Genomic DNA, 18,318 nt, shown 5'->3' on the forward strand with positions numbered 1-18,318 from the left:
ACAACGTTTGCAGCAATAAAAGCTTTCCTAAAGTGTCCACTATAGCCTAACAATATTGGACCAGTTTGCTTAGCTATGTTATGTATGACATATATAGTTTATCAGTTTTTATTGATTCAGGCCCCTGTACCTCAAATGCAGAGCTGTGGCACCTACCCTGCCCCCGGAACACTCAAATGCTGCTAATGTAGCTTTACAATCTCTCAGATTGGCAAAATAACTTAGACCCCACCGGAGCCCAGGACCTTGCTGTCTATCCGATCCGGAAGGTACAGCGCGGCTGAGCGCGCAAATTTAGGCCCCGCCCCCCGTGGGCGTAACTTTAGCCTTACTAAAAACCGCATGGGTAGCAAGAAAAAAACTAACATGTCGGTTCTAAATTAAAATGTGAAGCCATGTACCCCTCTTACAAGCCCAACAACAAACATGTGTCTCAAATATCAAGCGTAACTGCATGAAAAAAAAAAGGAAATTTATGCTTACCTGATAAATTTATTTATTTTACGATACGACGAGTCGACGGATTTCATCCTTACTTATGGGATATCGCCTCCTGTTTAGCAGGAAGTGGCAAAGAGCACCACAGCAGAGCTGTATATATAGCTCCTCCCCTCCATCCCACCTCCAGTCATTCTACCAAAGTTAGGAAGAGAAAGGAAAAGCCAAGGTGCAGAGGTGACTGAAGTTTAACAAAAATAAAGACCTGTCTTAGAAAAACAGGGTGGGCCGTGGACTCGTATCGTAAAAGAAATAAATTTATCAGGTAAGCACGACGAGTCCACGGATTTCATCCTTACTTATGGGATACAATACCAATGCTATAGGACACGGATGAAAGGGAGGGACAAGACAGGAACCTAAACGGAAGGCACCACTGCTTGAAGAACCTTTCTCCCAAAAATAGCCTCAGAAGAAGCAAAAGTATCAAATTTGGAAAAAAAGTGTGAAGAGACAACGAAGTTGCAGCCTGGCAAATCTGTTCAACAGAAGCATTGTTTTTAAATGCCCATGAGGAAGCCACAGCCCTAGTAGAATGAGCTGTAATTCTTTCAGGAGGCTGCTGTCCAGCAGTCTCATATGCCAGACGGATGATACTCTTCAGCCAAAAAGAAAGAACAACAAATAATGAAGATGATTGACGAAATACTTTCGTCGCCTGCAAGTAAAACTTCAGGGCACGGACCACATCCAAGTTATGTAACTGACACTCCTTCTTAGAAGGATTAGGACATAATGAAGGAACAACAATTTCCTGATTAATATTCTTTTTAGAAACCACCTTAGGATGGAAAATAAGATAAGGCGAGTCACATTGTAACGCTGAAAGCTCAGAAACTCTACGAGCAGAAGAAATAGCAACTAAAAATAAAAACCTCCAAGAACTTAATATCTATGGAATGCATGGGTTCAAACGGAACCCCTTGAAGAACATTAAGAACTAAATTCAAACTCCAGGGTGGAGCAATAGGTCTAAACACAGTCTGCTTCCCAGTTGTCCACTCCTGGGATGTATATTGCTGACAGATAACAAAAGTTAGCCTCCGTCCACCGAATTATCTTGGATACTTCTGCCACCGCTAAGGAACTTCTTGTTCCTCCCTGATGATTGATGTAAGCCAGTGTCATGATGTCCGACTGAAAACGGATGAACTTGGCCGAGGCCAACTGAGGCCAAGCCTGAAGCGCATTGCATATTGCTCTCAATTCCAGAATATTGATTGGAAGAAGAGACTCTGACCGAGTCCACACACCCTAAGCCTTCAGGGAATTCCAGACTGCACCCCAACCTAGGAGGCTGGCATCCGTTGTGACTATCACCCATGAGGGTCTGCGGAAGCACGTCCCTTGGGACAGATGATCCGGCAACAACCACCAAAGAAGAGAGTCTTTTGTCTCCTGATCCAGATCTATCTGAGGAGACAAATTCACATAATCTCCATTCCACTGCCTGAGCATGTTCAGTTGTAGTGGTCTTAGATGAAACCGAGCAAATGGAATGATGTCCATTGCCGCCACCATCAATCCTATTACCTCCATGCAATGAGCCACTGATGGCCGAGGATTGGACTGAAGGGCTCGGCAAGTATTCAGAATCTTAACTTTCTGACCTCTGTCAAGAAAATTTTCATGGAAATGGAATCTATCAGAGTTCCCAAGAAGGGAACCCTTGTCTGTGGGATTAGTGAACTCTTTTCTAGATAACCTTCCACCCGTGAGTCCTCAGAAAGGACAGAACCATGTCTGTATGAGACTTTGTCAGATGGTAAGACGACGCCTGGATCAGAATATCGTCTAGATAAGGCGCCAATGCAATACCCCGCGGCCTGAGAACCGCCAGAAGGGACCCTAGAACCTTTGTGAAGATCCTGGGTGCTGTGGCAAACCCGAACGGAAGAGCCACGAACTGAAAATGTTTGTCCAGGAAAGCAAACCTTAGGAACTGATGATGATCCTTGTGGATAGGAATATGAAGGTATGCATCCTTCAAGTCCACGGTAGTCCTATATTGACCCTCCTGGATTATTGGTAAAATTGTTCGAATGGTCTCCATCTTGAAGGATGGGACTCTGAGAAACTTGTTTAGACTCTTGAGATCTAAAATGGGTCTGAACGTTCCCTCTTTTTTGGGAACCACGAAAAGATTTGAGTAAAATCCCTGCCCTTGTTCCAGTATTGGTTGTAAAAGAAAACCCTGATGAATAAATAACTTCTTTAGAAGACCCTCCAATTTCTTATCCATAGGGTCTTTGAAAGCACAACTGTCCTCAATAGGAATAGTTGTACATTTAGCTAGGGTAGATATAGATCCCTCCACCTTAGGGACTGTCTGCCACGAGTCCCGAATAGTGTCAGATATGGGATACATTTTCTTAAAATTAGGGGAAGGTGAGAACGGGATACCAGGTCTTTCCCATTCCCGTGTAATAATATCTGAGATTCTCTTAGGAACCGGAAAAACATCAGAGTAAGTAGGCACTTCTAAGTATTTGTCCATCTTACACAATTTCTCTGGTGGTACCACAATTGAGTCACAATCATCCAGAGTCGCTAAAACCTCCCGAAGCAACAGGCGGAGGTGTTCAAGTTTAAAGGGACAGTCTAGTATAAATTAAACTTTCATTATTCAGATAGGACTTTTAATTTTAATCATCTTTCCAATTTACTTTTATCATCAAATTTGCTTTTTTTCTCTTGGTATTCTTAGTTTAAACTAAACATAGGTAGGCTCATATGCTAATTCCTAAGCCTTTGAGGGCTGCCTCTTATCACATGCTTTTGTAAATCTCTTTTCAACACAAAGAGACAGAAAGTACACGTGGGCTATATAGATAACACTGTGTTCAGGCACAGGGGGTTATTTAAGATTTAGCACAAAACAATGCTAAATGCAAGTCAATAGATAATAAAAACAGTCACAGTCATGTGATCAGGGGGCTGGGAGAAGGTTCCTAGATACAAGGTAATCACAGAGGTAAAAAGTATATTAATATAACTGTGTTGGTTATGCAAAACTGGGAAATGGGTAATAAAAAGGGATTAACTATGCAGCCATATCCTGCAGAGTAAATGAAGTAGACACGGTTGATGAACCCGGTGTCGCTTGGGTGGGCGTTAGAGGTTGTGACGCATGGGGAGAGAGTAGCGGCATACCCTGATTCTCTTCAGCCTGAGAATCATCTTAAGACACACTTTCCTTAAAGAAAATCTGCCCTTTACATTGTAAGGCCCTTTCAGTACATGAGGGACAAAAAAGTAAGAGGGGGTTCCACAATGGCATCTAAACACATAGAACAAGTAGTTTCCTCAAGTTCAGACATGTTAAACAGACTAGCAATAGCAATAATAGTCGTTTCTTATTTGAAATATTGAGCTCTGAAGTCAAATTACATAAACAAAATATTTGTACCAAAAAAGTGTACTGCGCCTTTAAATAATAAAAGCGCAACAATTTTTCTGCTATCTTTAAAACAGCGTTTTTTGACAATAAAAACATAATTTATGCTTACCTGATAAATTTATTTCTCTTGTAGTGTAGTCAGTCCACGGGTCATCCATTACTTATGGAATATATCTCTTCCTAACAGGAAGCTGCAAGAGGATCACCCAAGCAGAGCTGCAATATAGCTCCTCCCCTCACATGTCATATTCAGTCATTCGACCAAAGCAGACGAGAAAGGAGAAACCATAGGGTGCAGTGGTGACTGGAGTTTAATTAAAATTTAGATCTGCCTTAAAGACAGGGCGGGCCGTGGACTGACTACACTACAAGAGAAATAAATTTATCAGGTAAGCATAAATTATGTTTTCTCTTGTTAAGTGTAGTCAGTCCACGGGTCATCCATTACTTATGGGATACCAATACCAAAGCTAAAGTACACGGATGAAGGGAGGGACAAGGCAGGAACATTAAACAGAAGGAACCACTGCCTGAAGTACCTTTCTCCCAAAAATAGCCTCCGAAGAAGCAAAAAAGTGTCAAATTTGTAAAATTTTGAAAAGGTGTGAAGCGAAGACCAAGTCGCAGCCTTGCAAATCTGTTCAACAGAGGCCTCATTTTTAAAGGCCCAGGTGGAAGCCACAGCTCTAGTAGAATGAGCTGTAATCCTTTCAGGAGGCTGCTGTCCAGCAGTCTCATAGGCTAAACGTATTATGCTACGAAGCCAAAAAGAGAGAGAGGTAGCCGAAGCCTTTTGACCTCTTCTCTGTCCAGAGTAAACGACAAACAGGGAAGAAGTTTGAAGAAAATCTTTAGTTGCCTGCAAATAGAACTTCAGGGCACGGACTACGTCCAGATTATGCAAAAGTCGTTCCTTCTTTGAAGAAGGGTTAGGACACAGTGATGGAACAACAATCTCTTGATTGATATTCCTGTTAGTAACTACCTTAGGTAAGAACCCAGGTTTAGTACGCAGAACTACCTTGTCTGAATGAAAAATCAGATAAGGAGAATCACAATGTAAGGCAGATAACTCAGAGACTCTTCGAGCCGAGGAAATAGCCATCAAAAACAAAACCTTCCAGGATAACAGCTTGATATCAATGGAATGAAGGGGTTCAAATGGAACGCCTTGAAGAACATTAAGAACTAAGTTTAAGCTCCACGGCGGAGCAACAGTCTTAAACACAGGCTTAATCCTAGTTAAAGCCTGACAAAAAGCCTGAACGTCTGGAACTTCAGCCAGACATTTGTGTAGAAGAATAGACAGAGCAGAAATCTGTCCCTTTAACGAACTAGCAGATAAGCCCTTTTCTAAACCCTCTTGTAGAAAGGACAATATCCTAGGAATCCTAACCTTACTCCATGAGTAACTCTTGGATTCGCACCAATATAAATATTTACGCCATATCTTATAGTAAATTTTTCTGGTAACAGGCTTCCTAGACTGTATTAAGGTATCAATAACCGACTCCGAGAAGCCACGCTTTGATAGAATCAAGCGTTCAATCTCCATGCAGTCAGCCTCAGAGAAATTAGATTTGGATGGTTGAAAGGACCCTGAATTAGAAGGTCCTGTCTCAGAGGCAGAGACCACGGTGGACAGGACGACATGTCCACTAGGTCTGCATACCAGGTCCTGCGTGGCCACGCAGGCGCTATCAATCACCGAAGCTCTCTCCTGTTTGATCTTGGCAATCAAACGAGGAAGCATCAGGAACGGTGGAAACACATAAGCCATGTTGAAGACCCAAGGGGCTGTCAGAGCATCTATCAGCACCGCTCCCGGGTCCCTGGACCTGGATCCGTAACAAGGAAGCTTGGCGTTCTGACGAGACGCCATGAGATCCAGATCTGGTTTGCCCCAACGATGAATCAGTTGAGCAAAGACCTCCGGATGAAGTTCCCACTCCCCCGGATGAAAAGTCTGGCGACTTAGAAAATCCGCCTCCCAGTTCTCCACGCCTGGGATGTAAATCGCTGACAGGTGGCAAGAGTGAGACTCTGCCCAGCGAATTATCTTTGAGACTTCTAACATCGCTAGGGAACTTCTGGTTCCCCCTTGATGGTTGATGTAAGCCACAGTCGTGATGTTGTCCGACTGAAATCTGATGAACCTCAGAGTTGCTAACTGAGGCCAAGCTAGGAGAGCATTGAATATTGCTCTTAATTCCAGAATATTTATTGGGAGGAGTTTCTCCTCCTGAGTCCATAATCCCTGAGCTTTCAGGGAGTTCCAGACTGCGCCCCAGCCTAGAAGGCTGGCGTCTGTTGTTACAATCGTCCAATCTGGCCTGCGAAAGGTCATCCCCTTGGACAGATGTGGCCGAGAAAGCCACCATAGAAGAGAATTTCTGGTCTCTTGATCCAGATTTAGTAGGGGGGACAAATCTGTGTAATCCCCGTTCCACTGACTTAGCATGCACAATTGCAGCGGTCTGAGATGCAGGCTCGCAAATGGTACTATGTCCATTGCCGCTTCCATTAAGCCGATTACTTCCATGCACTGAGCTACTGACGGGTGTGGAATGGAATGAAGGACACGGCAAGCATTTAGAAGTTTTAATAACCTGGCCTCTGTCAGGTAAATTTTCATCTCTACAGAATCTATAAGAGTCCCTAGAAAGGGAACTCTTGTAAGTGGTAATAGAGAACTCTTTTCTACGTTCACCTTCCACCCATGCGACCTCAGAAATGCCAGAACTCTCTCTGTATGAGACTTGGCAGTTTGAAAACTTGACGCTTGTATCAGAATGTCGTCTAGGTACGGAGTCACCGCTATGCCTCGCGGTCTTAGTACCGCCAGAAGTGAGCCCAGAACTTTTGTAAAGATTCTTGGAGCCGTAGCTAATCCGAAGGGAAGAGCTACAAACTGGTAATGCCTGTCTAGGAAAGCAAATCTTAGGTACCGATAATGATCCTTGTGAATCGGTATGTGAAGGTCAAGTCCACTGTGGTCATGTACTGACCCTCTTGGATCATGGGAAGGATGGTTCGAATAGTTTCCATTTTGAATGATGGAACTCTTAGAAATTTGTTTAGGATTTTTAAGTCCAAGATTGGTCTGAAGGTTCCCTCTTTCTTGGGAACCACAAATAGATTTGAATAGAATCCCTGCCCGTGTTCCGTCCGCGGAACTGGGTGGATCACCCCCATTAGTAAGAGGTCTTGTACACAGCGTAGAAACGCCTCTTTCTTTATTTGGTTTGCTGATAACCTTGAAAGATGAAATCTCCCTCGTGGAGAAGTTTTGAAGTCCAGGAGATATCCCTGAGATATGATCTCCATCGCCCAGGGATCCTGGACATCTCTTGCCCAAGCCTGGGCGAAGAGAGAAAGTCTGCCCCCCACTAGATCCGTTTCCGGATAGGGGGCCTTCTCTTCATGCTGTCTTGGGGGCAGCAGCAGGTTTCTTGGCCTGCTTGCCCTTGTTCCAGGACTGGTTAACTTTCCAGCCCTGCCTGTAACGAGCAACAGCTCCTTCCTGTTTTGGAGCGGAGGAAGTTGATGCTGCTCCTGCCTTGAAGTTACGAAAGGCACGAAAATTAGACTGTTTGGCCTTTGATTTGGCCCTGTCCTGAGGTAGAGCATGGCCCTTACCTCCCGTAATGTCAGCTATAATTTCTTTCAAGCCGGGCCCGAATAAGGTCTGCCCTTTGAAAGGAATATTAAGCAATTTAGATTTAGAAGTCACGTCAGCTGACCAGGATTTAAGCCATATCGCTCTGCGCGCTTGGATGGCGAATCCGGAGTTCTTAGCCGTAAGTTTGGTTAAATGTACAACGGCATCAGAAACAAATGCGTTAGCTAGCTTAAGTGCTTTAAGCTTGTTCATAATTTCATCCAATAGAGCTGTGCGAATGGCCTCTTCCAGAGACTCAAACCAGAATGCCGCCGCAGCAGTGACAGGCGCAATGCATGCAAGGGGCTGTAAGATAAAACCTTGTTGAACAAACATTTTCTTAAGGTAACCCTCTAATTTCTTATCCATTGGATCTGAAAAGGCACAACTATCCTCCACCGGGATAGTGGTACGCTTAGCTAAAGTAGAAACTGCTCCCTCCACCTTAGGGACCGTCTGCCATAAGTCTCGTGTGGTGGCGTCTATAGGAAACATTTTAGTAAATATGGGAGGAGGGGAAAAAGGCACACCAGGTGTATCCCACTCCTTGCTAATAATCTCTGTAAGCCTTTTAGGTATAGGAAACACGTCAGTACACACCGGTACCGCATAGTATCTATCCAACCTACATAATTTTTCTGGAATTCAGAGCCGCTAATACCTCCCCTAGCAATATGCGGAGGTTCTCAAGCTTAAATTTAAAATTAGAAATCTCTGAATCCAGTCTCCCTGGATCAGATCCGTCACCCACAGAATGAAGCTCTCCGTCTTCACGTTCTGCAAACTGTGACGCAGTATCTGACATGGCTCTCACCTCATCCGCGCGCTCTATCCTTAACCCAGAGCTATCGCGCTTGCCTCTTAATTCTGGCAATTTAGATAATACTTCTGTCATAACAATAGCCATGTCTTGCAAAGTGATTTGTAAGGGCCTCCCTGATGTACTTGGCGACACAAAATCACGCACCTCCTGAGCGGGAGGCGAAGGTACTGACACGTGAGGAGAGTTAGTCGGCATAACTTCCCCCTCGTTGTCTGGTGATAATTTCTTTACATGTAAAGATTGACTTTTATTTAAAGTAGCATCAATGCAATTAGTACACAAATTTCTATTGGGCTCCACATTGGCCTTTAAACATAGTGAACAAAGAGATTCATCTGTGTCAGACATGTTTAAACAGACTAGCAATGAGACTAGCAAGCTTGGAAATACTTTTATAAATAAATTTACAAGCAATATAAAAAACGCTACTGTGCCTTTAAGAAGCACAAAAAGCTGTCACAGTTGAAATAACTATGAACCAAAATAGTTATAGCAACCAATTTTTCACAGTAAATGTATTAAGTTAGCAAAGGATTGCATCCACCAGCAAATGGATGATTAACCCCTTAATACCCAAAAACGGATAACAATTTAATAATTAACGTTTTTCTCACAGTCAAAACACACTGTCACAGGTCTGCTGTGACTGATTACCTCCCTCAAAATGAATTTTGAAGACCCCTGAGCTCTCTAGAGACGATCTGGATCATGGAGGATGAAGTAGACAGATAGTGACTGAATTTTTACTGCGCAAAAAAGCGCTAAAATAGGCCCCACCCACTCATATTACAACAGTGGGGAAGCTCAGAAAACTGTTTCTATGCAGAAAACAAAGATGGCCATGTGGTAAAAATCATGCCCCAATAAGTTTTATCACCAAGTACCTCACAAAAAACGATTAACATGCCAGTAAACGTTTTAAACATACATTTGAAAAGTTATGAATTGTTATTAATAAGCCTGCTACCAGTCGCTTTTACTGCAGTTAAGGCTCATACATTATTTCAGTATTAACAGTACAGAGTCAATTCCATTCCTTAGAAAAATACATTCAGTGTACACACACTCATCAGCCTAATACCATTAAGGCTGAACTTACTTTACATTGGTATCAGCAGTATTTTCTCAGTCAATTCCATTCCTCAGAAAAATAATTACTGCACATACCTCATTTGCAGGGGGGCCCTGCATGCTATTCCCCTTTTCTGAAGTTACCTCACTCCTCAGATGAGAACAGCCAGTGGATCTTAGTTACGTCTGCTAAGATCATAGAAAACGCAGGCAGATTCTTCTTCTAATGCTGCCTGAGAATAAACAGCACACTCCGGTGCCATTTAAAATAGCAAACTTTTGATTGTAGAAATAAACTAAGTTAAAAAACACCACAGACCTCTCACAGTTAGGCTGCAAGAGAATGACTGAATATGACATGTGAGGGGAGGAGCCATATAGCAGCTCTGCTTGGGTGATCCTCTTGCAGCTTCCTGTTAGGAAGAGATATATTCCATAAGTAATGGATGACCCGTGGACTGACTACACTTAACAAGAGAAACTAACGTGCTCAAAAAATCTTAACTGTATTGCATCCACTTGCTTAGATGAATAAAAGCCAATATAATTCGATATAACAGTATATTAAAATATTTTTATTTATTTAGACCTCCAGCACCTCGCCACAGCTCTGCTGTGGCGCCTACCTGCCCCCAGAATACACTGTTGCTATTTGAGAAGCCCTTAGAGCCTTCCGATAAGCAAAACAAGTTAGGCCCCACCGGAGCACAGGACTTTGCTTCTATGCGATCCGGATAGTACTGCGCGTCTGAGCGTGTTAAAATAGGCCCCGCCCTCCGTGGGCGTAACACTAGCCGAAATAGAGACCCGCATGGGTCAGCAAAAAACAATGCAAACATGTCGGTTTTTATTAATAAAAAGTAAGCCATGTGCCCCTCTTACACAAAATGTCGCAATATCAAGTCCAATTCTAAGACCCAAAACTGCACTCCCTTAGGTCAGACATATGTAAAAACTATGACCGTTCAGCACCGCATCTCCCAGCGTATAACAGAGTAATCCTCATAACTAGGCTGACCATATTGCCGCTTTAAGAAGGAACACATATGAAAAATACATATATCAGGGTTCTTATACAAAACATTTCTTTAAACACCCCTGAAAACAGCCCTGACATATGTATTTTTCATATGTGTCCCTTTTTAAAGCGGCAATATGGTCAGCCTACTCATAACGTTCCCTCTTTTTAAATTAGACACATTTCGTAGTCAATACAAAAGGGAATTCAAGGTACACCATTATCATATATGTAGTGTATACTGCTTACCCCTCCCTAGAAAGGGAATAATGTCAGCCTGTTCTGATGCATCAAGTCTCCCCAGAAACAAATGACTGAACATACCTCAATGCTGCTGCTGTAGCATGACACGGTCCTCCACACTGAAGATGTTTCTTTAAAGGGACAGTCAACACCAGGATTTTTGTTGTTTAAAAAGATAGATAATCCCTTTATTACCCATTCCCCAGTTTTGCAAAACCAACACTGTTATATAAATACACTTTTTACTTCTGTGACTAACTTGTATCTAAGCATCGTCTGACCGCCCCTAATCACATGACTTTTAGTTATTATCTATTGACTTGCATTTTAGCCAATTAGTGCAGTGTCTGCCACTAGCCACGGGCGTGATCACAATGCTATCTATATGGCCTACATGAGCTTGCTCTCCCCTGCTGTGAAAAGTAAATAAAATAGAGGCGGCCTTCAAGGGCTTAGAAATTATCATATGTGCTTTCCTAGGTTTGCTTTCAACTAGAATACCAAGAGAATAAAGCAAAATTGTTGATAAAAGTAAATTGGAAAGTTGTTTAAAATGACATGCCCTATTTGAAAAATGAAAGTTTTTTTGGACTTGACTGTCCCTTTAAACTACCTTCAAATGCTTTGTGGGAACCAGCCTGGATCTTAGATAACATTTTGCTAAGATCATCAACATCAGGGCAGAAAAAAGGATGTCTCCACTCTTCTTGGGAAGGTATAGACTGACGATTTATCCCTGAGGAAAATAGTACTCACTGGCACCATTTTAAAATAAAAAACTTCTTGATTGAAGAATCTAAACACCTCACTTTACCTCTTCCTATCACTAACACAGGCAAAGAGAATGACTGGGGGTGGGAGGGAGGTTTAGGAGCTATATATATAGTTCTGCTGTGGTGCTCTTTGCCACTTCCTGCTAAACAGGAGGCGATATCCCATAAGTAAGGATGAAATCCGTGGACTCGTCGAATCTTGTAAAAGAAACTGCACTCCCTCAGGTCAGTTTAATGAATGACAATAACCGTCCTTAGCCAGCAACCGCATCCCCAGCGTTAGCCCATACTGAATATACCCAAAAGATATTAAACATCTTTAGCAGTCAATATAAAAGGGAATTCCAGGTACACCATTACCATACATATGGTGCATACTGATTACCCCTCCCCATATAGGGAATAATGTCAGCCTGTTCTGATGCATCAAGTCTCCCCAGAAACAAATGACTGAACATACCTTATAGCATGACACGGTTCTCCACAATGAAGATCTTTCTTTACACTACCTTCAACTGCTCTGTGGGAACCAGCATGGATCTTAGATAACATTTGCTAAGATCATAAACATCAGGGCAGTAAAATAAAATGTCTCCACTCCTCTTAGGAGGTTATAGACTGACGATTTCTCCCTGAGGAAAATAGTACTCACTGGCATCATTTTAAAATAACAAACTTCTTGATTGAAGAATCTAAACTAACACCTCACTTTACCTCTAACACAGGCAAAGAGAATGACTGAGGGGAGAGGGAAGGGAGGAGCTATATATACAGCTCTGCTGTGGTGCTCTTTGCCACTTCCTGCTAAACAGGATCACTTTACCTCTGACACAGGCAAAGAGAATGACTGGGGGGAGAGGGAAGGGAGGAGCTATATATACAGCTCTGCTGTGGTGCTCTTTGCCACTTCCTGCTAAACAGGAGGCGTAATCCCATAAGGATGAAATCTGTGGACTTGTCATATCTTGTAAAAGAAAAAAAAGAATACTGATGTTTCATATTAAAATAGAAGGAATAATGTGACATAGTACAATACATTTGAACATGTAAATTATTAATGTAAATAAATGATGGCATTTATTACACATTTTAAAGAAATATTTTTAAATGTTAGAAATGGTTAAATGAATCTGTTTGTTTGCCTGCTGCCCCCCCCCCCCCCGATGGCCAAGGTCCAGTATTACAGTCAAAAAAAACTTGACTCTTAAAAGACACTTCCCAGATGAACCAATCCATGTTCAGTTTCAAAGGGCCAATCCGAGACAAGCTTCCGTTGGGCGTTTCCAATCTCACCAATGATGGTTACTAAACAAAAAAGGGGCGGGTGATATCAGATGATTTAACCCCAAGCACAGAGAGAGAAAGGAGGCTGCTGGCTAACTCTTGCTAACTTTGGCTGGTAAACTGTTTTGCTGAAACCCTGGACGAATAACTGCTGCAGTTATCATAAGCAAACAGCTACTTTTATTCTCCATATGCAACAATGCTTCAATTTTGGTATTCTGAGGCGAGATTGGATCTGTTGAGAAATATTGGATATCGATTTGTTTATCTGGGTAAAGTATAAAAAGATTGCTAATTACAGATAATATTTTAAAACAAATAATCCTGTGTAGTTTTAAGCTTGCCTTTTTATATGCAAAATATTTAAAATAAACATTCATTGTTGCTGTATGTAGCAGACTTAAAGAAATAAATTGTATTTTAACCTTGTATTCATAGCCTGTGTAGTTTAAACTAACTGTTCACATATAGAATATATATATAAAATCTCTGGTATTTCAATTAGAGTGTATATTGTCCTATAGTTTAACTAAGCACTGTTAAAATTGTACCAGTCTGGATGTTAGTAGGTAATATATTGGAATCTCTGTGTTAATTGAATGAAATTCAATTGTGAATAAGGCAACTTTTATGATCTTTGCATAGCATATTTTAATAATTCAAACGTGTATAGTATTGATTCATATTCTTGTTCCTACAAATATATTTTGATGTGTTTATAGATATTAACTAATAATAAAGAATTCAGGAATTTATATAAATGTTATGGTTTCTAGTATATGCATATTTTATTGGGGTTCAGTTTAAAAGGATACAGGTAGCCCTCAGTTTACGCCGGGGTTAGGTTCCAGAAGGAATGTTTGTAAATCGAAACCGTTGTAAATTGAAACCCAGTTTATAATGTAAGTCAATGGGAAGTGAGGGAGATAGATTCCAGGCCCCTCTCAAAATTGTCATAAGTAACACCTAATACATTATTTTTAAAGCTTTGAAATGCAGACTTTAAATGCTAAACAGCATTATAAACCTAATAAACTAATCACACAACACAGAATAAATAATTAAACTAAGTTAAATTAACAAAAACATTTGCTAAACAGCATTATAAACCTAATAAAAAAATCACACAACACAGACTTCACTTGCATTTTTCTGCAAACAGTTCTTTCTATTCATTCCAATCTGGACTGATTTATAGACAGGAAGATCTCGTTCCTTTGAAATCTGCTCGATAGCTCAGGTCTGGTTAAACGGATTCATTTCAGCTTGCTTGGCTTTTCTGCAACACAAGCGGACAGCTCCACCTACTGGCTATTTTAATAAATGCACTGCTTATCAATGCTTTTCAATAGCAGTCACATGACTGAAAAAAAAGGTTGTTATTCTGAAACGGTGTAAATTGAACCGTTGTAAAACGAGGGCCACCTGTAATTATTAAATATATTGTGTTATAATCCTGCCATATACTGACAGTTGGTTTTTTTCGTACTTTAGATAATTGTATTTAATTGTATTTAATTGTAGTTAATTTAGGGAATTAATTTAATTGTAGTGTAGTGTTAGGTGTAATTGTAACTTAGGTTAGGTTTTATTTTACAGGTAAATTTGTATTTATTTTAACTAGGTAGCTATTAAATAGTTAACTATTTAATAACTATTCTACCTAGTTAAAATAAATACAAACTTGCCTGTAAAATAAAAATAAACCCTAAGATAGCTACAATGTAACTATTAGTTATATTGTAGCTAGCTTAGGGTTTATTTTATGGGTAAGTATTTAGTTTTAAATAGGAATAATTTAGTTAATTGTAGTCATTTTATTTATATTTATTTAAATTATATTTAAGTTAGGGGGGGGTTAGGGTTAGACTTAGGGGTTAATAACTTTAATATAGTGGCGGCAACGTTGGGGCAGCAGATTAGGGGTTAATAAGTGTAGGTAGGTGGCTACATTGGGGCGGCAGAGTAGGGGTTAATAAATAAAATGTAGGTGTCGGCGATGTTGGGGGCAGCAGATTAGGGGTTAATAAGTAAGATTAGGGGTGTTTAGACTCGGGGTTCATGTTAGGGTGTTAGGTGTAGACATAAAATGTATTTCCCCATAGGAATCAATGGGGCTGCGTTAGGAGCTTTACGCTGCTTTTTTGCAGGTGTTAGATTTTTTTTCAGCCGGCTCTCCCCCATTGATTCCTATGGGGAAATCGTGCACAAGCAAGTTTTACCAGCTCACCGCTAACATAAGCAGCGCTGGTATTGAGGTGAGATGTGGAGCTAAATTTTGCTCTCCGCTCACTTTTTTTCTGCAGCTAACGGCGGGTTTGTAAAAATCCGTATTACCAGCTCTGTCTGAGCGGTGAGCATAAACTGCTCGTTAGCACCGCATAGCCTCTAACGCAAAACTCGTAATCTAGGTGTGTGTCTTTTAAAGTAACACCAGAGGGAACTATAGCAGAAGCGCAGGGCACTGCTTGTGAAGGTGGTAAAATTTGAGACGCTTGGGGAGAAAGCTGCGGCATATATTGAACATAGTCAGAGACTCTTGGACAACAACATCTGCCTTAGAGGAGATTGGCTCAGAAAAAAATATTTTCCATATAATTCAAAGTCCTCTCAATACATAAGGGACAGAAAGGGATTGGTGGTTCCACATTGGCATCAAAACATAAGAAGCAAGTGACATCTTGCAAGTCCCCTTGATCCATACTAGGTCACAATTAAATAATTATCAAATAAAGACCTCAAATTAGCAATAAAAAAAATTTAAGTGAAAAAAATGTTACTGTCACTTTAATTTTAAACGTTTAACTTTTTTACTGTGCAAGCAAATAACGTACTCTGTAGCATTTAAAACCAAATAAAATGACACCCCTACACCTCAGCAGCTCTACTGAGGTGCCTACCTGACTGCACAAAACCGGAGGACTTCACTTTTACTTGGAAAAATTATCCAGATTCAATATGGAAAGTGAACTACTGCTTTCCGGTCCTAGAAGCGCTTGTTCCGACTTAAAACCTGCGAATTCTAGTAAGAGACTGGAACCTTCTGCCTCTGTCGTCCCCTGCTTGATCTGTAATACAGGAGCTCAATGTAAAAGGCGCAAAATCGGAAGGCCCACCCCATTGTGGGCGTTGTAAATAAACAGCTAAGTCTCCCAGCCGTTTATGAAGAAAAAAGTGAAACCACCAGAGCCAACTGCCACCCAGTGCCTGCTTAATTTCCAATGCTTAATGTTTAATGCTGCCCAAATCATAATAAAGTGAGCTAATTGTGTCACCCATATTATGAATTAACGATAGTGAAGTGCTCCCCTCCTTTTCTCAGAGTCTATTTCCTGTGTTAGCCCCAGAAACAATAAGGAACCACTTACCTCTAAAGTCTGCCTGACAGCAAGGCAGAACCCTAGGCTTGAGAGGTCCTCTCCCCCACATGGGCCTGAGAAAGAAAGAAATTCCTGAGTAAATATCCCTCAGGTATTCTGAATTAGGGCAGCATTCAATATATGGGAGGCGCAGTGAGAATTATGTCCCACAAGTTCCCATTGCTCTAAAGCCACCACTGCTCTACTGAAGAGACTGATATGGACTACGGCTACACCCTAGAACAAAGCAGCACAATCTTGCACTACTTTAAAAATAATAAACTCTTGATTGAAGAATCTATACTAACACCTCACTTTACCACTTCCTATCCCTAACGTAGGCAAAGAGAATGACTGAAGTGGGAGGGAAGGGAGGAGCGATTTAACAGCTTTGCTGTGGTGCTCTTTGCCGCCTCCTGCTGACCAGGAGGTGAATATCACATTAGTAATTAAGACGATCCGTGGACTCATCGTGTCATTAAAAAGAAAACAAATGGTCACACGTCTGTCAGGCACCCGTCAGAAATAAATTGTCACACGTCTGTCAGTCGCCCGCCAAGAAGGACAAATGAGTTGCCAGCTGCCCTTCTGTAAGAAGTCAGAGACTCATCTTCTGCCCATAAAGACAAAATGTGCACCTCTTACCTGCCCTTCCTCAGCTTCTGTGTGTTCAGTTGGAACAGGGTACAGTTTAGGTTCTCCGTTGCACAGATCAGAGGGCGGCTCCCATTGGGTGGTACCTGTAGGTACGTGCCAGTAGTAAGTACCCGAGGTGTCCTGCACCCTCATCCAACCAGAGGGCAGGTCCGAATCCGTCTCCAGAGAGTTCTTGTTCCAGAAGGAATCTGAGCAGAAGAACAGTCAATATCATTTACAGTACATTTGTGAAACCCTAAATAATTCCTACAATTATAGGAATCAAAAGCCACATCAAAAACCATAAGTCCATGCAGCTCGCTCTAGTAACTATGTGCTGTGTGTGTGTGCTCCTCTAGTAACTATGTGCTGTGCTGTGTGTGTGTGTGTGTGTGTGTGTGTGCTCCTCTAGTAACTATGTGCTGTGTGTGTGTGTGTGCTCCTCTAGTAACTATGTGCTGTGTGTGTGCGTGTGTGTGTGTGTGCTCCTCTAGTAACTATGTGCTGTGTGTGTGTGTGCTCCTCTAGTAACTATGTGCTGTGTGTGTGTGTGCTCCTCTAGTAACTATGTGCTGTGTGTGTGCTCCTCTAGTAACTATGTGCTGTGTGTTTGTGTGTGTGTGTGTGTGCTCCTCTAGTAACTATGTGCTGTGTGTGCTCCTCCAGTAACTATGTGCTGTGTGTGTGTGTGTGTGCTCCTCTACTATGTGCTGTGTGTGTGTGTGTGTGCTTCTCTAGTAACTATGTGCTGTGTGTGTGTGTGCTCCTCTAGTAACTATGTGCTGTGTGTGTGTGTGCTCCTCTAGTAACTATGTGCTGTGTGTGTGTGTGTGTGCTCCTCTAGTAACTATGTGCTGTGTGTGTGTGTGTGTGTGCTCCTCTAGTAACTATGTGCTGTGTGTGTGTGTGTGTGTGCTCCTCTAGTAACTATGTGCTGTGTGTGTGTGTGTGCTCCTCTAGTAACTATGTGCTGTGTGTGTGTGTGTGCTCCTCTAGTAACTATGTGCTGTGTGTGTGTGTGTGCTCCTCTAGTAACTATGTGCTGTGTGTGTGCTCCTCTAGTAACTATGTGCTGTGTGTGTGTGCTTCTCTAGTAACTATGTGCTGTGTGTGTATGTGTGCTCCTCTAGTAACTATGTGCTGTGTGTGTGTGTGTGCTCCTCTAGTAACTATGTGCTGTGTGTGTGTGTGTGCTCCTCTAGTAACTATGTGCTGTGTGTGTGCGCTCCTCTAGTAACTATGTGCTGTGTGTGTGTGCGCTCCTCTAGTAACTATGTGCTGTGTGTGTGTGTGTGTGTGCTTCTCTAGTAACTATGTGCTGTGTGTGTGTGTGTGTGTGTGTGTGTGTGCGCTCCTCTAGTAACTATGTGCTGTGTGTGTGTGTGTGTGTGTGCTCCTCTAGTAACTATGTGCTGTGTGTGTACTCCTCTAGTAACTATGTGCTGTGTGTGTGTGTGCTCCTCTAGTAACTATGTGCTGTGTGTGTGTTCCTCTAGTAACTATGTGCTGTGTGTGTGTGTGTTCCTCTAGTAACTATGTGCTGTGTGTGTGT

The 18,318-nt window shown here is 41.8% G+C and overlaps 1 protein-coding gene across 2 annotated transcripts in view; it reads right to left on the minus strand.

Annotated features, from left to right (window-relative positions):
* APBB1 (amyloid beta precursor protein binding family B member 1) overlaps positions 1-18,318 on the minus strand; it is a 248,072-nt gene that overhangs the window by 218,294 nt on the left and 11,460 nt on the right. For both annotated transcript variants that reach the window (XM_053708844.1, XM_053708843.1), the window contains exon 4: positions 16,776-16,975. In XM_053708844.1, coding sequence (XP_053564819.1) covers positions 16,776-16,975 — 200 coding nt within the window. The remainder of the gene's footprint in view (positions 1-16,775; positions 16,976-18,318) is intronic.

Source organism: Bombina bombina, chromosome 3 (assembly GCF_027579735.1).
Source record: "Bombina bombina isolate aBomBom1 chromosome 3, aBomBom1.pri, whole genome shotgun sequence".
Classification (NCBI taxonomy): domain Eukaryota; kingdom Metazoa; phylum Chordata; class Amphibia; order Anura; family Bombinatoridae; genus Bombina; species Bombina bombina.